The sequence below is a fragment of the Malania oleifera genome, chromosome 7 (genome assembly GCF_029873635.1).
Source record: "Malania oleifera isolate guangnan ecotype guangnan chromosome 7, ASM2987363v1, whole genome shotgun sequence".
NCBI classification, from domain to species: domain Eukaryota; kingdom Viridiplantae; phylum Streptophyta; class Magnoliopsida; order Santalales; family Ximeniaceae; genus Malania; species Malania oleifera.
This window is the reverse complement of record NC_080423.1, coordinates 62,355,368-62,378,742: the sequence shown is the minus strand read 5'-3', so window position 1 is coordinate 62,378,742 and position 23,375 is coordinate 62,355,368. Positions and strand designations below refer to the sequence as shown.

Here is a 23,375-nt window from a genome sequence, read left to right as displayed (position 1 = left end):
AGAAGCATTATTGCTTAGCATCTAAATTTATAGAACATTCTAATTGTCCAAAAGCCCCAATGTTGTCTGATGATGAGGTAATATAGCATCTGATTTTAGTGTTTGTCTTTGGCCTTGGGTTACTAGCTTTTAATTGTTCATACTTTGATGTAATATTTTTTCATCATCTTCACTTGTTTCCCTATTGTCGTTTTCATTATGTTGTTGGATTTTATTTTTCTATTTTGGTTGTTTTCTCTCTCTTAATTATTTTTCCCTCCATTGAGGGTAAATATGTGTGTTTGTGCATCCATGCATCTGTGTGTCCATTTGTTTGTTTATGTATGTGCATATGGTTGCAAGGTAAGCTTATTTCTCACCTGATCAAAATAATTTCTCGAAATATTTGTTGCGTCAATGTTTCAAAAGGTGAATTGAGACAAGCCTCAAATTGGGGCGATGGTTTAGCAGCATTACGCAGTGTTACGGACCTTACAGCCGTAATGCAATGGGAAATTGGCTGTCTGATACCACTTAGCGCTGAGTAGAAGTCAGTCATAATGACTGCTTTGTCATAATAGCTGTTACAGTTCCATTATGAGCTGTAGCAGCCCACCGTGCAGAAATCCTCCACTAAATTTTATCTGAATTAAGCTTTCATTTTCAGTTGCAAAAAAGATAAGAGAGAGTTTGTCTGATAACACAAAGAGAGAGTTGAAGTCCTCAATTGTGTCTTACTGCAGTTCTGGTATCAGAGTGCACTGAAGAAAAAGAATAACTTAGATGCACTTTAAAAGAAAAAGAAATGGTGAAACGTTATGTTTTGCCTAAGTCTCCAATTGAGTGTTCATGCGATTAAGGGTTTGACAGAGTTGGGGAAAAAAGGCTTAGTTTCGGGACATTAAGAAGCACTTCATAATGTTTTGTCTAAACATTTATAAATTCTATATATTTATACTTAAGTAAATAATAATAGATATTGATATATTTATATATATTTAAAATAAATTAATAATTTATTATCATAATTCAGTTTATAAAAATATTAAAGTATGAATATTCAAAGTTATTTAAAAATGTACAATATAAACGTAGGCATGAGATACTATTATGACACGTAGATATAGGGAGATGAAAAATCTTTAAAATATAGGATATTATACGACAGAATGCTCTGATTAAAATTATATGAAATGTTAAAATTTAGTTTTAATATAACATTATGGAGAAAAAAAATTTAATAAATTTATTGCAATTTGATTTGCTACTTAAAGTCCTTATAATTGTTGTTTTACTTAATGATCAATTAATGACTTTTCTTAAACTTCAAATAATTTAGAGTTTGTTATTTGGAGGGTACTCTTTGATTTATAGTGTAATTTCCAAAATTTATCTTTTAGAAGTTCTTTATATTATTATTATTTATGTAAATGATGACAGACATTTTATAGTAATTTTAGAAGACATCACAGAAATTTATCTATTTTAGTTTGAGATATACTTTTTATTTAGCATTTACAATATCATTACAAATTTATTTATTTTTAATCAAATGAAGTTTTTTATGTTCAAATCTTAACATATTTAGAAATTTCAAAGATTAACATAAAACTAAAATTTTTAAATATAAAATTGTGTAACTTTTATTGAATTTTGTTTTTTTAGTAATGTTTTGTCTCACTTTCATAAATTTTTGTCTAGAAAATAACTTATACTTGGTTTTTTCATATATGATATGTATAACTGCTAGTTTATCCAAATTGAGTTTCTTTCTTTAGGTTTAGACATTTAGCTTATCTAAAATATATTTATAAATGTAATTTTATTACTTTTTGTTTAATTTGCTTTCTTTTATGATTTTTTAATTTTAAAATATAAAGATATTTTGGCCATAAAATAATTACCTTAATTGTAATTTTATTCATATTATAGAATTATATATATATATATATATATATATATATTGTTAGTTTATTTTATTTTTAGCCAAGTGGATCTCCCAAAAAGAGATGCGGCTATGTTGAAGAGACAATTTTTTCTTTTAGGTTCAAACATTAATTTAATTTTATCTAATTTTGGTTGAATTTAGTTTCTATATATAGTATAGAAATTATTTTAGGAATATTTGGTCATATTTTCGCAAGATAAAGATATTTTTGTTCACATAACAATATAAATATTCATACTTCTATATACAGTGTATAAATCTACTTATTTTAGAAATTCTTGGTCTTATAGAAAATAAAATATCTTGGTGGATAAATTAATTTAGGCTACTCATAATTCTATAGCTCTATATGTAAGTATAGGTTTTTTTTTTAAGGAATATTTTGTCCACAAGATCGTTTACATTATTCATACTTTTATATATAGTATAGATTTCTTAAGATTTTGACCATTAAAAATTCAAAAGTGAAATATATGTTTAAAGTTGGAAAAAAATTTCATTTTCCATTTTCATATTTCTAAATAATTACAAAACTGCCACCTTTGTTTTTCAGTGTTTTCAAAATTTATGTATGAAATCCTGAAAACAATAAAAAGGTATTTTGCTACTTTCCAAAAACTGGAAAACGAGGTGGTGTTTTGCAATTATTTGAAAATTTGGAATTGAAAAGTAGAACTGTCTTCCACAAGCGAACAAGTCCTAAAGTTAATACTAAATTTCTTTCCTACAATCCTACTATATAGTGTTGGTAGGTAGAATAAAGTGGTCCAAATGCATTGGAAATCATATATTAGGTCATATGCTTGTTCTACAATATAGACATGGTTGTTCAAGCTTGAGAAAAAACCACGGTCGCTGTGGCCATTTCTTGCTGTGTAACGTCATCTACTCCTAGCTGCACTTACTGCTGCAACCATTACACTATGTTATGTGTAACCGCTACTCAAACCATGGTCGAGGCGTGCCTAAAAAGCCTCAACTCATAGTCTAAGTACAAAATTCATGAATGGCAAGTACATATACAATAAGGCTGACACATTTGTGCCTTCTGCACTTTTTAGTTGAGATTTCTGCATTTTGGGCTTGTGAATTTTTTTATTAGATTTGGTTAGTAAACTGCAGCTTCAAATTTTAATTGTATGCATATATGAAAGGATTAAGGATTGCTCTAATATAAGTCAAGCTCTAACTCTTGAACGTAGGCCTTTTCCAGAACAATTGAGATTTGCATCTTGGATTTTGAACACAATTTGAGTTTTATAATGTTATGCTTTTTCAATATATATGTAATTGATTTATGTAGTATATCTAAAAAATGAAATTCCCAAAAGGTGTGATGCCTTGTGCATATTGATTTAATGGTGCCCCAGCCTCTCCTTTCTTTTGTTAGATTTTCTCAGCTGGAAAAATTCTGTTGAATGTGTTATTGTGGAGAAGTTTGTTTTAATATTTCCAAGCTTCCCTTGCACTGATTGAGTAGAGGGAGGACAAGAGGAGTCGCCAAAGCAGTGACAGACCAGAGGGAGTGGGTTGGCAATTTTGCAGGGGAAGATTTTCCTAGTTTCTTCTGTTCAAGCCGAATGATATGTCCATTGTTGAGCTTCTTGCTCCTTCCCTGCCTCCCACTCTCTCTCCCTCTCTCTGATCAGCCATCATCCACTCAATGTTTATTATTTATTTCTCAAATTTCTTAATGAGCCATTGAGCACCATCAGCCATGTGTGACAGCCTTTCGGTTATCTACCTGACTGCCCCTCTCCCCTTGTTTTATTGTGTTGTGCTTTGTCAGTTTTTTTAAAAATTTGATGGGCAGAACTTGATGGCTGATGTCTGCTGAGTGATGGGCATGGGCTTAATGGCTCACTGCCAGTGAGCTCTGGGCTCTCTTGCTATTTTATTTTGTGACAAACTGATAATATTAAATTATTGATCAATTTTACAATGTGCATAATGATGCCTATATTTCATTTTCAATTAAAATTATCCCAATATTTGTCATCTAAAGGGAAAAATATGCTTATATAATAGACATAAGCAGAACAAAGGACCTTCTTTGGTCTCCAAATTGCCAATTCTATTTCATAGTGATTATGAATTAAAAAAACAAACCAAAATTATAAGAATCAATCAAAACTTTTTTTTACAATTAAATAAAAATTTATTATAATGGCAGATACAGCTTCAAGATATGTATTTATTGGGCTATTTTAAAAAAGTAAACACATCCATTAAATGAGGGCATATTTCAATTAAATTGAAAAATTGACTCTTGAGATAGTTTGATTAAGAGATGGCCAATACAAACACACAGACTAAACTTATTTAGTCATTAAGTTTATTCAAAGTTTGTTGTATCTCAGTGTTGCCATTGTCTCATATCCATGTCCTGTATCAGTATACATTGCTTCTTTACAGAGACTCGGGCCTTTGTAGCTGCACAAACATCACCACTTCAGAAAATTAGAAAATTAATATTAATAATCCTAAAGAAACAAAAGTCATAAGAGGGTCATTAGTTATTAAATTAGTGGGAAAAAATTTTAACCAAAAATTTGATACACATTAAGGGATTAATGGAGGTTGAATTTAATTGAACTTCAGGCCATATTGACCAAAGTTAACTTATGATTATGTTTGCATTTTTCAAGTTTGATGAGTATTTTCAATATATTCAAATTACTCTGAAGAGATATCCTAGGTTGTAATTGAATTTAACCAAGCTCACATTATGTTGCTTAGCAAATTAGTCGCAAGTATAACTCAAATGTACTTATTTTTATTTTTACTTAGAAGGATATAAGATCATAGATGGTTTTTATTTTTTTATTTTTTACTATCATCATCATTTTAAGTTAAACTTTGAAACTGATGGACGTAATATAGAATGATATTTCACTAATACAGTTGCATGCATTCTTTAATGGTTTGGCAGGATGTGAATAATACTTGGTATTGAGGATAATGGCATAGCCCCACAACCCCATGGAAAAGAAGGAAAGGGAAACTACGCACATCATACATAATATAGCATAATTTTCTAAAATATTATTTTTTTATAAGGAAATTTTTATAAGGGAATTTTGAAAGTATTACTTCTAGAATTGTTAAATGGAGCAAATGTTAAATGATTAAATAATTTTTAAGTCGTATGGGAATTTTGTGCTTGTGTTTTGAGTGGAGAGAAATGGGTATATCATTTCATCATGTTGGAAATATTGGAAAATTATGTGATCTAGTGGTGTTAGACATAGAAGCGAGTGAATACATGTTTAGGGGTTCAAGTGAGGATTATAGCTGTGAGGACAAAATGGGAAAACAGCATTAAAGGAGGCATTTTCATACAATGCATTAGAACTAATTAGCCTCTTGCTTTTGACTGTCCTTATATATGTATATATATTTTTGCTTCCAGTAATTGATCCCAAGCTAAATGAATTTGAGTATTTCCCCTTCTCTTTTTTTTAGGCAATATCACTTGCCGCAGAATCTAAACGAGAGGAGGAAAAGGCAAAAGGAGTGAATCCAGACAATGGCGGGGAAAACCCAGATATTGTGCCTTTTGAAGATAATGAGGAAGAGGAGGAAGAAGAAAGTGAAGAGGAGGAGGAGAGCTTTGGCCAAGTTCTTGGTACAGCAGCTCAAGGCAGAGGAAGGGGCAGGGGAGCCATGTGGCCTCCTCACATGCCACTAGCACGCGGGGCAAGGTCTATTCCTGGGATACGAGGCTTTCCCCCTGTCATGATGGGTGCTGATGGGTTCTCTTATGGAGCTGTTACACCTGATGGTTTTGCAATGCCTGATCTTTTTGGTGTTGCTCCCCGCCCTTTTCCTCCATATGGTCCGAGGTTTTCTGGTGATTTCACTGCCCCTGCTCCTGGCATGATGTTTCATGGTCGCCCTTCTCAACCTGGAGCTGTCTTTCCAGCTGGTGGATTTGGGATGATGATGGGTCCAGGGCGGGCCCCATTTATGGGAGGAATGGGGGTAGCAGCAACAACCCCAGCGCGAGCCAATCGACCAGGTGGTATGCCCCCGATGTTTCCACCACCACCATCTCAGAACAATCACCGGGTTGTTAGGAGGGATCAGAGAGCAGCAGCTAATGAGCGGATTGACAGATATGGCGCTGGCTCAGACCAGAGCAGAGGTCAGGAGATGGCAGGCCCTGCTTGTGGGCCAGATGATGAGACCCAGTATCAGCACGGAATGAAGACACAACAGGAAGATCAATTTGGTTCTGGAAATAGCTTTAGGAATGATGATAGTGAAAGTGAAGATGAGGCTCCTAGGCGGTCAAGACACGGGGAGGGAAAGAAAAAGCGTCGAAACTCAGAGGGAGACATGACTGCTGGCACCAATCACTGGCAGATGCCGCTGGCTGAGCAGCAGAATCAATGACACCACTAGCTTTGATTGCCTTTGTTTGTACTAATGTTTCCCCGCCCCTCCATTCTTTTGCAGTTGCTATAGGTGTACGATCAAACTATTTTTCTCCACAGATTGTAGTTTACTCGGAAATTTGGGCATCTGAATATTTAAGGTGGTAACAGATATTATGCGGGGAATTGTTTGGCCAAAATGGTGAATACTGTGTATATACAACCAAATCGGTGGTAGGATTCTGGTAAGACCGATGGGCCATTAGGGTGCATTTTGTTCTTGTATTATTACAATATATAGTTGTGCTTGCTGGAATGGAAACATGACAAGGCATGCCCTCGTTGTATTCAGTTTTCCATCTGATTTGGACCCGTTTAAATGTTTGTAGAACGTTGCCAATTACCATTTAATTAATGGAAACATACATTTTTCCCTGACAATTGTAGCGCATTTTTCCCACACATGCCCTCGTTGTATTCATGCTCTCATTGCATACTTAGCTGCAAAGCGTCATGCAACTTGAGAGATTAGGGTTTTTCTCTTTCAATGGATTTTAGTTGGCCTCGAAGACTGGTAACTTCAAATGATTGGGTGAAAGGGGAACACACGTTTTTAAACTTTATTCATGTAAAGTATGAAACAGCCTTTAGGAAGGTTGCTGGGCATGCCTGCAAGTTGCTGCTTTATTGGTTCCAACTCTCTCGTTTCAATGTTCTATATTTCCTCACAGATGAATCGAGCCAAGGGCTTCTTTACTAACAGAAAAATGCTTTTAATTTCTTTAAAAAATTATAAATTATTTTCCACCATTTTTTTGACATTTATATTGAGAATTTATAGAACGGAAGACAGAAAAAAGAAGATATTTTTAAATTTTTAGAAAATTTTAAAAATAAATAAAGTGGAATCTTTATGCTTTTTTTACATAAAAAAGCCGAAAACTAGAAAATAAAATTATTTTGAAACACTAAACTAGCATATTTTTATTGAAGGAGATCGGCGCATCTCCATGGATGGATAAAAGTAGAATTCGCAACATAATAGTAGCGCAACTGTAGGTAGACCTAACTTCAAGGGGCGCAGGATTAGTCACGTGGACCGTAAAACGGACACGTGGATACCCGGTGTGTAATCCAAAAAAAAACTGTAGGTAGACCTGGCAAAGTGAATAAAAATCCGTTAATCCGAACAGCATTTGACTCGTTTTAATCGACTTATAATCAACTACTTGCTAAATGAGTCGAATATGATTTTTCATTTTCATACCCGCCTCCTTAGCGGGTCGGATCGGGTTTATCCGGTGAATATCCGCCAACCCCGCTTAAAAGCCTATTATTAATTAACTTATAAAAGCCCAACAACCCGCTGCTCAAGTTCCAAAGGCCAAAGCCCAGTGCCCACACGGCCCGTACGCCATACAGATACAGCTGACAGCCCCCAACCCCGCACGGCCCCTCCCACTAAGTTTTTTCCCAATTTGTCTTTTTTTAAAAAAAATTATATTAAATAATACCTTTTTTGGGAAAATATTTTCCGATATAACCCTGACGTAATCTCACTACTTGATCCAGCGAGATTTACTGTACATGAATAAGACAACTTTGGACGCTTGACAAATCTCGCTCGTTCATCCAGCGAGATTTGTTGCGAGATTTGCTTTGGAATGTTTAAATGATTATGAAACAATAAATACATAGGGGTTTGCATTTTAGGAATGTCATTTAATTTTTTTTTTTTTTCAATTAGAGTTTACAAATCTAAATGTATATATATATATATATATGGAATTTTTTTTGTTCTCTTTATTTATTTATTTATTATAATAATAAATAATTAAATAATTGAAGGGAAGAATCATTTATTAGAAAAAATATTTTTTAACTTACTCAATAAAACTTAATTTAATTAAGAAAAAGACATTTCTATATTGTTCTGCCTTTCTGCAACAACTTTCACAATTTTTATTATATTTCTATATTGTTCCGCCTTTCTGCAAAATTATGTTTATATTTGTAAAGTTAAAACAAATTAAAAATGTTCATTTTCATATTTAAATAAAATAATATGATGAAAATAATAAAGCTGTAAAATATAAACTAAGAATACTAAAACTATTTTAATAATTTTACTTAATTGTCATATTTTCAAATTTTCCTTTAGAATAACAATCTCATTGTACACGACAATTGAAAAATCACAAAAAATATTTTGAAATTGGCTTTTATTATTTTTAAATTATACATATTTTTATTTTAATTATATTTAAATTCATATGATCATTTTATTTTGATTTTAGTTAAAAAAATGTGTACAAGATGAATGATTTAATCCAAAAAAAATTAGATATAAAAATTTCGAACAACAAGTTGTCAAAATAATTAAATATTATTGTGAAAGTTATAATGATTATATTCCAAGTGTTCCATGTTAGGAATATACATTTCTATAGTAAAATGACATGATAAATTTGGTCTACTTAATAATTTTCTCCTAAGAGTTTTCCATTGAAAATTAAAAAATAATTTTTTTTTTTATAAATTAAAGAGTTGTTCGGCTATTTCCATTAAAATATTGTTTCGTCCCAACTCTTAAATAAAATAAGATTGATTAATTATATTGACATGTTCACAAGAGTATCTTTTGATTTTCTTTGAAAAATTAATGTTACTTGTTTGTAAAATTTTAGAATATATTTATATATTATTATTTACATCTGTGAATTATGAGTATGAAATTCCTCGACTCACAACCTTGAACAATTTCGTCTCACCATTATTTTATATTTTGACACTTTAAATAATCATATTTGAATTTATATGAATCTAAATACAATCCAATACAATACAAAATTATATTAAATATAATTTAAATCCACACAAACTCAAATTTAAGACTCTTTCGTGTTCTCAAATACAAATGTAATGTCAAAATTTTGACAAAATCTCAAAATATTGAATCAATTTTTTTTCTTACTTATTGATTGAGTATAAAAAGAGTGTTCGTCGTAAGAACTTAATTATTGGAACAAATGTAGAGTTTTTGGAGAAAGGCAGAACAATATAGAAATATAATAAAAATTGTAAAAGTTAAAATGATTCAAAATTTTTAGAGAAATATTATTGTCACTCTAAGATAATATTATTGACCGCTCACATTTAATTTTTTTATATATTATATAATAATTTTACCTTTAATTAATTTTTACAACCAAATGTTTAATCAATTTTTTTTTTACTTTTTTAAAATTAAGAGGATAAATTTGTTATTTTATGCATACAATAAATAAATGTAGAAAGTTAATTAAATTTTTTAAGCATCATAAATGTCTTTTTCTTAATTAAATTAAGTTTTATTAAGTTAAAAAATACATTTTTTAATAAATGATTCTTCCCTTCAATTAATTAATTAATTAATTAATTATTATAATAATAAATAAATAAGGAGAACAAAAAAAATTTCATGTGTATGTACATTTATATTTGTCCAATTGAAAAAAAAAATTAAATGACATTCCTAAAATGCAAACCCTTATGCATTTATTGTTTCATAATCATTTAAATATTTCAAAGCAATGTACAGTAAATCTCGCTACTTGATCGAGCGAGATTACGCCGAGAAATATTTTTCCAAAAAAAAATATTACTCAATATATATATTTTTTAACAAGATAAATTGGGAAAAAACTCCCCTCCCACTCCCAGCCCAAGGACAGCCCAGTCCCACTGATTCTCAAATAGCTAGACTCCATAGCAGAACAAGCGCTCGCCCTATTCCGGCGCGAAACCCTTCTTCTTCAACCCTATTCTCGCACGAAGCCCTTCGTCTTCCACACTTCGAACCAGCATGAGCCCTTCGCCGCTTCACGAGTTTGTCAGGAGCTTACCCTTCCAACCAGCAGCAGGAGCTTCGTGAGTTGGTCTTCCACACTGCGAACCACCAGGAGCCCTTCGCGAGTTTGTCAGGAGCTTCGTGAGTTCGTCGTTGACATTTCGAACCAAAAGGAGCTCTTCGCAAGCTCGTCTTCAAGCCTTCGTGAGTTCATCTGCTTCGAAGTTTGAACTCGTAAGTCTTCTTCTTCTTCTTCTGCAGCTCTGCTTCTCCCGCTTCTCTGTTATTGCATATTAGGACATTACATATTTCTACATAATTTTCTACTTCTACACAAACAAGAAGATAGGGCAATGAAAATTAATTTTTGTGAGAATGAAAAAAAGAAAAAAAATACTTCTGTATTTTGTTACTTTTGTGTGTTTTACTTTCCACTGCGGTATTCCTGTGCAATTGCTTGCAGCTGGTAGCTTGAAACAAAAGCAGACTAAGAAAAGAAATAAGACTGCATTCTTTAATATCTTGAATTACAAATGAATGCTCTGTATTTATACAGAGTGGAATGTAACTAATACTAACTAACTCGGTTATGAACCAATGAAAAATATCCGCATTTTTAATCTATTTTATATCAATCTGTAATAGTCCCCCTCAAGATGATATGTATATATTATGCATATTCATCTTGGACAACAACATATCAAATGGCTTAGATCCAAGCGGCTTTGTCATTAAATCTGCTATTTGGTGAGCAGAATTAACATGAAGAACAGTTAATAAGCCTTCTTGAATTTTTTTTCGCACTAAATGGCAATCTATTTCGATGTGTTTGGTGCATTCATGATAAACTAGGTTAGCTGCAATTTGGATTGCCGCCTTATTTTTTGATTTCCAAGATATTAGTGATTCACCAATGAACACACAATATCCACTAATTGATCTTCATGTGTCTGGACAACTAGCCCAATCTGAATCCGAAAAACCTTTGATATGAATGTCTGAAGAACTTGAAAAAAATAGACCTTTTCTAGGAGCTAACTTCAAATATCTCAAAATTCTCATTGCTGCTTGAAGATGTGGCACTCGAGGACAATCCAAAAATTGACTCGTTCTGGTATGAGTAAGATAAAGTAACCTCCCAATTAATCTTCTATAACCAGAAACATCATCAATCACTGCTCCCTCATCTTTTGACAGTTTGACATGAGTATCCATAGGAAATAAAACAGGTTTGGCAGCAAGTAAACCAAAATCAGCAATCAATTCTAAAGTATACTTTCTTTGAGATAAAGAAATACTCTTTTGTGATCTTGCAATTTTCCATTCCAAGGAAAAAATTAGCTGGACCCAAATATTTTAATTTGAACTGAACTGCTAAAGCTGTTTTGACAGCTTCAATAGCTTTCAAATCATTGCTAGTAAGTAGTATATCATCCACATAAAGTAATAATGCCACAAACGAAGTTCCTTCCCTTTTGGTAAACAATGAATAATCTGCTTTTGACTGTGAGAAGCCAATATCAGATAGGACATATTTGAATTTAGAATTCCATTGCCTAGATGCTTGTTTCAAGCCATAAAGTTATCTTTGTAATTTACATACCCTTGTGTCCCCCTTAGGAAGATAACCAGGAGGTGCTGTCATGAATACTTCTTCATCTTAATCTCCATACAAAAAGGCATTATTGATATCTAAGTGAAAAAGATACCAATTATGTATAGCAGCCAGTGATAGAACACATCGAACAGTTACCATTTTTGCAACAGGTGAGAAAGTTTCAAAAAAAATCTAGGCCTTCTTTTTGAGTATACCCTTTGGCTACAAGTCTTGTTTTATGTCTCTCAATAGAACCATCTGAATTGTATTTTATTTTATACACCCACTTACAACCTATAGGCTTTTTATCAGGAGGAAGTGATGTTAAGATCCAAGTATTGTTTGATTCTAATGCAGATAATTCCACAGACATGGCATCTCTCCAATGAGAATGCCTGATAGCTTGATGATAAAAACTTGGTTCTATTTCAAAGGAAATTGCAATAGAAAAAATTTAATGTGATTTAGACAATTTTGAGTATGACAAAACATTAGAAATGCTATATTTACTACCTGAGTTAATTGCAGAAGTTGTAGGAGATGATTTAGAGAAGCAGAAGCAGTTAAGTTGCACTGATAATTTTGCAGATATTTAGGTGCTTTGTGCATTATGGTTGATCTTCTAAGAGAAGGAAAATGATTTTGATCACTCAGAGATGGAATATTTGTGGTCTCTGTGTTGATAGGATTTGTTGATCGATGTGGTGTATTAACAGATGAAAAAGATATAGGATTTTCAATGGAATCAGGAATTGATTTTGGAAGGACAATATTATATGATTTTGAATAAAATCTATAAAGTAATATCCAGATCTGAATTAGTAATTGATGAGTCATTTTGTAAAAGAAATGGGAATATTGATTCATGAAAAACTACATCTCTAGAAACAAATTTTTTTTTTAAGTTCCAAGTCATATAGCTTATATCCTTTTATGCCAAAAGGATAACCTATAAAAATACATTTTCTAGCCCTTGGTGAAAATTTGTTTCTGTAATGAGTAATGGTTGATGCATAGCATAAACAACCAAAAACTCTCAAATGACTATATGATGGAACTGAATTATAAAGAACTTCATGTGAAGATTTATTGTTTCGAACTAAAGATGGAATTCTGTTTATAAGATGACATGCAGTTAGTATACATTCCCCCCAAAAAATTAAAGGAATATTTGATTGAAATCTTAAAGCTCTTGCTACATTTAACAAATGTTGATGTTTTCTCTCAACTATAGAATTCTTGTTGAGGTGTTTTTATGCATGACATTTGATGTATAATACCTTTTGAAGCAAAAAAATCAGTCATTTTAAATTCTAGACCATTATCACTCCTTATGCATTTTATTTTTCTTCCAAATTGTGTTTCAATTAAATTGTAAAACATAATCAATATGTTTCTAACTTCAGATTTTTTTTTCATCAAATAAACCCATGTAAATCTTGAATGATCATCAACTATAGTAAGAAAAAAATCCAGATCCATTATGGGTTGAAATCGAGAATGGTCCCCATATATCACAATGAACAATATGAAAAATAGAATTTTCATTATATGCATGAACTTGGAAAGCAAGTCTCTTCTATTTTGCCAATGGACAAACAGTACAATGATAAGAAATTTTATCTGTAAAATTGATATCAGATATATTTTTGGAAAGGAAGAACAATCTAGACATGAAAGGATGTTCTAATCTGTTATGCCAAACTTTAGAGTTTGTTACAGAATTGATAAGACTCGATTTAGGTTGAATCTCATCATTATTAGCACCTGATTTCTGCAATATGTATAAACCAGCTTTTCTTCTAGCTATCCCAATCATCTTCCATGGGGTATGCTCCTGAATGAAACAATAATCAGATGAAAAAATGAATGAGCATTTCTGTGTTGAAGTAAGTTTACTTACAGAAAGTAAATTGTATGAGAAAGATGGTACACAAAGTACATCTTTAAGAATTAAAGTTTCTGATATTCAAACCACACCAATATGGGTAACATGTATGTTATCACCATTTGGCAATGATATGGAGATGTTTAGAATCTTTGGAATGGAAGTAAACATATCAATGGAATGAATAATATGATCTGTGGCTTCGGTGTTTACAATCCAAGTATTATGGGATATTAAAGTGTAAATTGATGCACTTAAGGAAATACTTGGATTAGATGATATACCTAGAGTGGAATGAGTAGCAGATTTAGAAACCACATTTACTGCTTTATGATTGGTATTATCATCAGGCTGTGAGTGAATCCAGGAGGATAACCATGAATCCTATAGCATTTATCCACCGTATGATTATTCATGCCACAATGAGTGCAATACAATTTTTCTCTTCTTGTTTGCTGTTTTCCAAAATTAAATTTCTTCATATATGAGTTTGTATCTTGCCTTTTGCTCATGAATGCAACAGTATCAACCAAATTGTTCTTTTTGATTTCCCTTTGTTTTTCTTCTTGCATCATTAAAGAAAAAACTTTATTTATGTCTGGCATTGGATCCAACATTAGAATTTGTCCTCTGATATGAGAAAAGCAATCATTTAAACCCATCAAAAACTGTATTACATGTCGTCGATCTTAATAACTCAGAAATACCTTTATTGCACCACAATTGCATTTTTGTAAAGTTCCACATGAACGTGTAGGAATTTGATTATAATCCAACAATTCATCCCACAAAAACTTGAATCTTGTATAGGAATCTCGTACAGACAAATCTGCTTGAACCAAATTTGATAAATCTTTTTGCAATTGATAGATTCTTGGACCATTACCTTGACTAAATCGATTCTTTAAATCTAGCCACATATCTCTTGGTGTTTTTGCACATATTATGTTGCACCCAATCTCCTTTGAAACAGAATTGATCAACCAAGAAGACACCATATTGTTGCATCTTTCCCATAATTCATACGATTCATCTGTGAAGCTCGGTTGAGAAATCGATCCATCCACGAAACGAATTTTATTCTTTGCTTTGAACGCCATAATCATGGACCTGCTACATGTATGATAATTGTCCCCAGTGAGGATATTTGACACCAGAACTGTTCCTGGCGAATCACCATTTTGAAGGTGATAACAGCTTGGAATATTATCCATGATGAATGTAGAAACGAAAGTATGAAACGAGAAACAGAGTATTCTTGATGCTTATACAAATCCTTATCTTCCTGTAAATCAAACTGCAATATGGGAGTAATGCAGCCTGCTTTAGATCCTGATGGAAAGAAGAAAGAAAAAAAAAACCTGAGAGTAATGTTCTGCTTGCTTCGATTGAGAATATGCAATATGTTGTCACTGTGGATGTTCTTCACACAGTGTTCTCTGCATTTGGTACTATAAAAAAAATTGCTATATTTGACAGGAATGGTGGAATGCATTCTCTGATACCATGAAACCAAAGCAGACTAAGAAAAGAAATAAGACTGCATTCTTTAATATCTTGAATTACAAATGAATGCTCTGTATTTATACAGAGTGGAATGTAACTAATACTAACTAACTCAGTTATAAACGAATGAAAAATATCCACATATTTAGTCTATTTTATATCAATCTATATCAATCTGTAATATAGCTTACATCCCTTGAGCAATAGATAGAGAAGCCTTTGACTTGTGCTTGGATATCCCAATTAATAGAGTAATTATTATGATTTTTAGTTTAAATGTTGAAGCTTCATGTCAATTTTGTTTTGATTTGGTGTTTGTTGGTGGTCGGCTTTTAAAGTTCAACCTTGTTGTCAGGTGATTTTATTTACCCTTGGGTGTATTTGATGGCAAGAAATAATGTGGGGGCTTTTGTTGAATTCTCTCTAGTCAATTTGATTATGAAGTGAAAAAATAAGGAATCATTTGTAGTTTAGATCTTGAAATTATTTATGTATTTTAAAAATATTACAGAAATTGAAATTTAAGTCTTGAAATTCATGTTTCCACCAAAACTGTGCAAGGCGTTGGATCATTTACCTCAAGTCCATAGTTGGGCTTGGGTGTCAATAGTTTTGCCCCTTTGCCCATCATTTGTCAGTAGATTTGTCCCCGCTTCGGCACTTTAGACTTCCTGATCAAACCAAGACACTCATTTTCTATTTCCTTTTGAAATTCTTTTTTGGGGTTACCTATTGACTGCTACTGTTTAATGTAATTTATGTATGTTTAAAATTTTTTTGGTTAAACTCATTTTACCTGCCATTATTGGTTACCCTTTATATTAATCTATGAATTATTTTATTGTGTGATAATTTGTTTCTTTGAAAAATTATGCATTAGTGAATTTATATATTATGATCTGATTTTTATTTATTTTTAATTATTTTGATGCTTCAAGAGATTGCATTCTCTTCTTTAAATATCTTTGTTTGAATGATTCCTTGCATAGTTGCATTCTCATTTAGTGCACTACACAAGGAACTATGCTTCTTGGTATGAAATTGAACATATTTTATTGCTATTTCTTCCTATTTGGTTAACGTGTCCTTATTTTTCTAAAATAATTTGTAAAATCCATATTTATTGAGTTAAATGCTTTGTTGTTATTCGTGTCATTAAAATTTCTTAGCTACCTAAATTTGGAAAAAATAAGATTCTTTCATTTTTTATCTCCCACTTTTATGATTTTTTTTTTCTTCTTTTTTATTTCTTACCAAACACCCATATATGAAATTATTTACAACTGTCACTCACACAATCAATTACTTTTTTTTTTTAAAAGCAACTTTAGTTAGTTGCTTCTAGCTTGTAAATTTGATGCAAGTTGTTTCTTGTTTTTTTTTTTTTGCTCAGTCAAATTTCAATATAAAAATTGTGGCCATTTGACTCATTTCATTATGTTCAATGCTTATAGGTGTACTTATATGAATCAGGAGTTGTTAATTAGTATAAACGATTGAATGATTGATATAGTTACTAGAAAAGTTAATACACAAACTAATCGCAAGTTGTCATATACAACTCAAATTATTATGATACAAAATAAATTATTAATAAAATTATATTTGAGAATGACAGATTATCCGCCCCATCCGCCATGAATTATCTTACTCGAAACCGCCTAATCCGCCGTTTAAACGAGTTGAATATGGATTATGATTTTTTCACCTGATAATCCGCCTTATCCGTCACGGATTATCTGATTCGATTCACTTTGTCAGGTCTATTGGAACTGAAGCAAAGGGCTGTGCGCTGCGTGAAGAGGGGTCTCGGGCAGCTGTGTAAAAGGGGACTTTAATGGGGACGCTAGGCTGTGTATTTGCATGTGACAAGACCTGCGCATGCAAGGCCCATGCGTGAAGACTCTCTAGCATGCGTCGGGTTTAGAAAAAACAAAGAAGTCGTGTAAGAGGGCTGCTTTTGATAGGGATATTAAATGAAAAGTAAAAGGGGAGGCTAGGGATATATATGTAATAACCCAAGAAATTTCTTCAGGTCCTCGTCGACGAGCACAGGGGATTCGTCAACGAGGGAACACAATGACCTCGTCGACGAGGAAGCATTTCGTCGATGAGAAGATACCGAGGGGTTGTTTTCTTGAATTCTGAATTTCATCGACGAAGAGATGGTATTTGTCGACGAACCTCCTTCTTGACCTCGTCGACGAGATGACGTAGCTCGTCGACGAAGGTCGTAGTGTAAATAGTCCTAAACTCGGTTTAAACGCATAATTCTTCAGCAAATCTCTTCACTCTCTCTCTCTCTCCTACGGTTCCTCCTTCCTCTCCCTTCAATTTCGGTCCCGTCAGTTGCCGGATTGACAATTTGAGGCCACCACGACGCTCCTGGTAAAGTTCTCTCCAAGTCTACTGAAGCGGATAGTTGGTGGGATCGAGTTGAATTTCTCCCCAGGTTTAGAGTAAGGGTTTCTGGAACGGAGGCAAATGAAGGATGTACCTTATGCGTCTGTTGTTGGGAGCTTGATGTACGCTCAAACGTGCACAAGGCTTGATATTAGCTTTGTAGTTGGAATGCTCGGAAGATACCAAAGTAATCTAGGAATGATTCACTGGAAGGCTGCAAAGAAAGTTCTAAGATACTTGCTAGTCAGAGGAGCAATTTCATGGAAGAGTGCGAAGCAGTCAATAATTGTTGCATCCACTGTGGAAGCTGAATTTGTAGCTTGCTTTGAGGCTACAATTCAGGTTAATTGGTTGCGGAATTTTATTTTAGGACTTGGAATAGTCGACAGTATCGACAAGCCGCTGAAAATTTATTGTGATAATTCTGTAGCTGTCTTCTTCTCTAAGAATGATAAGTGTTCCAAGGGTGCTAAGCATATGGAATTGAAATACTTTGCTGTTAAAGAAGACGTACAAAAACAAAAAGTGTCAATTGAACATATTAGCACCGATTGTATGATAGCAGATCCTCTGACGAAAGGATTGTTGCCCAAAACATTTGTTGGTCATGTTGAAAAAATGGGCATTATTGAATCTTAATGTATGTTTTTTCAATTGATATTTGAGCTTGATAATGAAAATGTTTCTGTTATTTCTATTTTTCATTTTGTATACATAATTATTATGGAATAATGATAACATGATTAAAATTAGACCTAATGTATGCCTTTCAATTAAAAATCATTATATGTAGTGGAACTTGTGTTGCATGGAAGAAACTATGTTAATAAAAATGATATGGAACCGCCATGACTCCTACAAGTTTTCTACATATTAATGATAACTAATGTATGCACATTACGATAAACTATGTTAAGTAATTTCACTTGAGCCAAGTGGGAGAATGTAAGACATAAATAAATTGCCTCAAATAAAATTATGATTATATTTATTTAAGTAATATGAAAGGTTTTAAATTATGATTATATTTATGAAAGGTTTTTAAATATAATAATGTTATAATAATATTGGTTTCCCAAATATGAAGAGTCTATTTACAATAATGACTTCTAATGACTTCTCGAAATTTGAGGAGTCATAATTATGATAAGTTATAAATATTAATTAATCAATTGATGGAAGTGATTAGTATATAAAGGTGGTTGAAGCTGGTCCTATCTCATCTTAGGAAGTTTGTGCTACTTTTCCATCAAATTAAGAAAAGCACAAAGAAACGTAAAGTTGTGAGATAGAAACACAGCCCAAAGATATTCACTTGGAAGCATGGATCAAGGTATGAATTTCTTGTTTGTTGTATAAAATTATGAGTTTTGAAGATCCAATGATTAAATCATGTTTTATATTAAACTTACAGTTCAATTATATAGAAATGCAAATTTTAATTATATACATCTATGCAAATTTGATTAATGGTTCCAATCTCAAACTCTTAAATATAAAATTAGCTTTTTTTTTTTGTTTTTATTTTTTTTATTTTGAGCAATTGGTTTTGTTAGTTTTGTATTATCCCCATTTTTAGCCAATTAACCTTGACTTTTGAGTCACATTCTTTGTTTTTGATAATATTAAAAGTAATGTAAATATATAATGAGTTGGTGTGTTTTTTAAACTGAATTATGAAAATGAATTATTTTTATTTACTGGGTAGAACTTCATTCCAATCAATAACACATTTCTAAAAGTTTAGTTATAAAAAAATTATTCCATGGTTTTAAAATCCAGACTAGTGGCTGACCTATAGTCACTAACTTGATCGAACCAATCAAATCGGTGGGTCAAACAGTGGTCGAACTTGTAGAATGACTTTTATAAATATATAATTTATTGATAATATTACACTTATCTTGAGTATATTTTAAAGAAATTAGTTGTAATCTTCTAATAGTCAATTGCTATATATTTTTATTTTCTAATAGCAATTTAAACAAAATTTTTGTACATATATTATTTTTAAAAAAATTCTTGGAACTTAATTGTTAATAAGAACTATTACTAACATTTGTCAAATAAAAATACTAAAAGGAAAAGTAAGATTTTGATTTAATTAAATTAATGAAAGTTTACTTATATTGGTGCATGCAAGTATAAGTTACCTTTTCTATAATACACTATTATAACATATGTAAATTATTTATTTACTATATATGTCATATGTAAACCACAAGAGATACTAAATTTAGCTGTAACTTCCTCTCTTCTTCTACCTGAGGTTGCAGGTTTTGACTCTCCGATTTCAATCCCAATTCTCTTAAAAATCGAGTTTAAAGAGGTAACCAGACCAACTAGTTGATTGGTTTCGATCAAACCCGATCAGATTAGCTTGTCTAATTTGAGTTTAAAAATTATATATTATTTAATATTTGACCATAAAAACAAAATTTTTGTCAATTTCTATAGAAAAAGCAAATTAAAGTTGTGTATAATTTTTCTTTGGATTTGAAATTTACCTTGTATAGTTTGGATTTAAATTTGTGTGTATTTAAAGAAATTTAATAAAATTTAAATTCACACAAGTCTAAATTTAAATTTCAAATTCATACCTAAAGCTTTACTTTAGTTTCAAAGATTGCATATTATTTTAAAAAATATGTTTATACTTATATAATTCTTACTAATATATAATTCTTAAAAAGTGTTATTTTCAAATTTGCTGGTCTAATTTCCACCTCTTCCGGTTAGTAATATCTAGAATCGATACGTTCAGACAATATAGTCCTCTGTTTCTTTACCTAGGGACGAAATTGCCCCCGAGTCAAAAGAACTGTTGCCTGGAGCTCAACTCTAGCAGCGTCGTCCTCCTCCTGCCAACCCCGAAACCCTACCCACGGTTCGCCGCTGGAGCTTTGACGATGCTTCTGTGACGATCTCTGACAGTTTTCGGTATGAAATCTAAGATGAGATTTTCCGGTGTTTGAATTCTTCATCTTCTTCTTCGAGTTCTAGTATTCCTTCTTATTCTCATTTTTTCTTGTGTATTTACTCTCCGTAGCAGAAGAATAGATGGTGAAGCCCTGCTTTTCTTTTTCTTTTTTTTCATTTTTTTTTTTCATGTTATTCGTTTTTGAAGTCTATTGATGCTAAAGCCCTATTTCTTTTATTTGAAACTTGAGGTGCCCTGATTTTTTCGTGAAATCCTGTTCCGATCTAATATGGTTGAGCTTTTTTTTTTCTTTTTTTTTTGTTTGAGTATTTTGCTTCAAATTTTGGGGAGTATTGTTTCTCTTTGTAAATTTGCTACTTTGATATGCCTGAATTATGTTATTTGTGCATTTTTCTGGTTTGTTTATTTGTTCTGTAAACTGCTCAAATTGTAAAATCAGAAACCTTTTTCGTGTTCAAATTTCAATACCGTGTCCTTAGTTTATCTGCCCCGTATTTGAAATATTTTTCTTGAATTCAATATACGATGTTGTGAAACTAGAGAAATATGTTCAGAGTTTGAATTTTCGTAATTGCTTTTCTGTAAATATTGTCCACTAGCTGATGTTTTGGGGGGAAAAAAATACGCATGTGGACTTGGAACTCAGTTATTGGGAAAGAAACAAAAGAATTTAGATTTTCATGATTGTTTTTCTCTCTCATCAATATCATCCACTAGCAGATGTTTCATGGAAAAAGCACACATATTGAACTAGTAGTTCAGTTATATCATTTGTTTCTTAATTCGTGCTCTAGATTAGAGTAATGAACACTGCAATAATAGAATTATTTTCCAATAGTTGGCAAGTGTGAAGTGTGAACACCAACTTGCCAGTCTCTCAGTGTAAGCATGTGAGCTAGAGAATTCACAGAAAATAATATTTTGTGTTGATTTGGAAAGTTAATCCGTTAAATAATTTGCAATCTAAGGGAGAGACCAAAGCATCTACTTTGATTTGATAGAACCACGTTTGCTGTGTGGTTTTGGCAGACAAGTTCCTTTTGGTGGTCTTGCTGGGTGAGAAAACCATACTGAGTCCCCTAATATTTTCACATTTTTTTTCCCCTTTTATGTTGCCAAGGGACAAAAACTAGACGTTGATCATCTGCTAAGTGCTAACTCGCTCTCGTTAATGAGTCTAATGCCCTTCAGTGTTTTGCAGTGCTGTAAGTTGAGTTTTACCATCCCTTATTTTTATTTTTATTTATTTATTTATTTTTTGTTGCTGTAGGTTCAATTTCTCAGGGGACTTGCATTAATGGGTGAGTTGCCTATACAAAAGCCTTCCTCTGCCTTGGCGTTGCCAGGGTCTCAGGCTCAGGAAGACCAAGGATCAACTTTTAAAGCTTCTGGAGATTCAAAGCCAAAGAAAAAGATTTGCTGTGCTTGTCCTGATACTAAGAAGCTGAGAGATGAATGCATTGTAGAGCATGGTGAAGCTGCTTGTACAAAATGGATTGACGCTCATCGTAAGTGTCTTCGTGCTGAGGGCTTCAACGTTTGAAATTTTCGTAGAAAATAGTTTAGATAAAGTGGGAGATGAAACAAGTTTTGGGAACTAATTCTTCACTTAGGAATTATAATTATACCTGATGATATAAGTTTTACTGAAAAATCAGGAATAAAGCAACGGAGATTGGCTTGTTGAACTGATGGAAGGTAGCCAAATTTTTTTTTTTTTTGTATACTTTCATATTCTTGAATTATGAGGTTGTTACCTCTACTTATAAAAAAACAGAAAGTGGAGAAAAAGCAGTAATTAGCATGTATTTGCATGCCCTGCTTTCTTTGCCTTTTCATTGAGTTGATTAGAATGGGGAGCAGTTGGCCTCAAAATTTTTGCAGGCTTTCTTGAATTGCTTGTTAGATACCTGTTTGTTTTTTTTATGGTTGAAAAAACAGTATATATTTTTTCTAGTAAATAGTTGTTCCACGTATCCAGTGCTGATTACTGCTTTGAAAGCATTTTGTTGTTGGATTCTGTTGTATACATGTTTTCTCTGTTATGTTCTGAACTTTAACAAGCAAATGTGAAGAGAAAACTAGAGGACAGTTAGGTTTGCTTCTAAACAAGTATAACTGTCATTGGCTGTTAAGATGCTTTCATATTGTCAATATAAGTAACATTTTAGCATTGTTTGGTTGGAAAAAAATAGTTCATGCATGATATCGAATGTGCGTAATCGTATTTTCCATAATGATTTCCTCAAGCCATGGAACCTTTCTTCCAATTCTAGGCATGATGTCCCTCACAACTCCATGGCTCTGGTTCATTCTACTTCCTTTTCTCGAGCCTCGACATTTTCTCTCATTCTTTAGCCTATGTTCTGTAATGGTTAAAGTCATCCTCCACATTTTCGAACCAGCATGAGCCCTTCGCTGCTTCATGAGTTTGTCAGGAGCTTACCCTTCCAACCAGCAGCAGGAGCTTTGTGAGTTGATCTTCCACATTGCGAACCACCAGGAGCCCTTCGCGAGTTTGTCAGGAGCTTCGTGAGTTTGTCATTGACATTTCGAACCAAAAGGAGCTCTTAGCAAGCTCGTCTTCAAGCCTTTGTGAGTTCATCTGCTTCGAAGTTTGAACTCATAAGTCTTCTTCTTCTTCTTCTGCAGCTCTGCTTCTCCCACTTCTCTGTTATTGCATATTAGGACATTACATATTTCTACATAATTTTCTACTTCTACACAAACAAGAAGGTAGGGCAATGAAAATTAATTTTTTGAGAATGAAAAAAAGAAAAAAAATACTTCTGTATTTTGTTACTTTTGTGTGTTTTACTTTCCACTGCGGTATTCCTGTGCAATTGCTTGCAGCTGGTAGCTTACATCCCTTGAGCAACAGATAGAGAAGCCTTTGACTTGTGCT

At 32.4% G+C, this 23,375-nt stretch overlaps 2 protein-coding genes across 5 annotated transcripts in view; both read left to right on the top strand.

The window, feature by feature from the left end:
• Positions 1 to 6,747, top strand: part of LOC131160047 (30-kDa cleavage and polyadenylation specificity factor 30) — a 65,654-nt gene extending 58,907 nt beyond the window's left edge. Inside the window, exon 7 of the mRNA XM_058115350.1 lies at positions 5,393 to 6,747. Coding sequence (XP_057971333.1) covers positions 5,393 to 6,325 — 933 coding nt within the window. The 3' untranslated portion in view covers positions 6,326 to 6,747. The remainder of the gene's footprint in view (positions 1 to 5,392) is intronic.
• Positions 6,748 to 10,004: 3,257 nt separating this feature from the next.
• LOC131160046 (cytochrome c oxidase copper chaperone 1-like) lies at positions 10,005 to 22,365 on the top strand. 4 transcript variants are annotated; one of them, XM_058115346.1, is made up of 2 exons: positions 10,005 to 10,369; positions 21,755 to 22,365. In XM_058115346.1, exon 2 carries the CDS (start codon positions 21,768 to 21,770, stop codon positions 22,011 to 22,013), a length of 246 nt encoding a protein of 81 aa, XP_057971329.1. In that variant the 5' UTR covers positions 10,005 to 10,369; positions 21,755 to 21,767; the 3' UTR covers positions 22,014 to 22,365. The 4 variants fall into 4 exon arrangements, with proteins under 4 accessions (XP_057971329.1, XP_057971331.1, XP_057971330.1 ...); XM_058115348.1 differs by having other exon boundaries at positions 21,741 to 22,365; XM_058115347.1 differs by lacking the exon at positions 10,005 to 10,369 and adding an exon at positions 20,398 to 20,469.
• Positions 22,366 to 23,375: the final 1,010 nt, after the last annotated feature.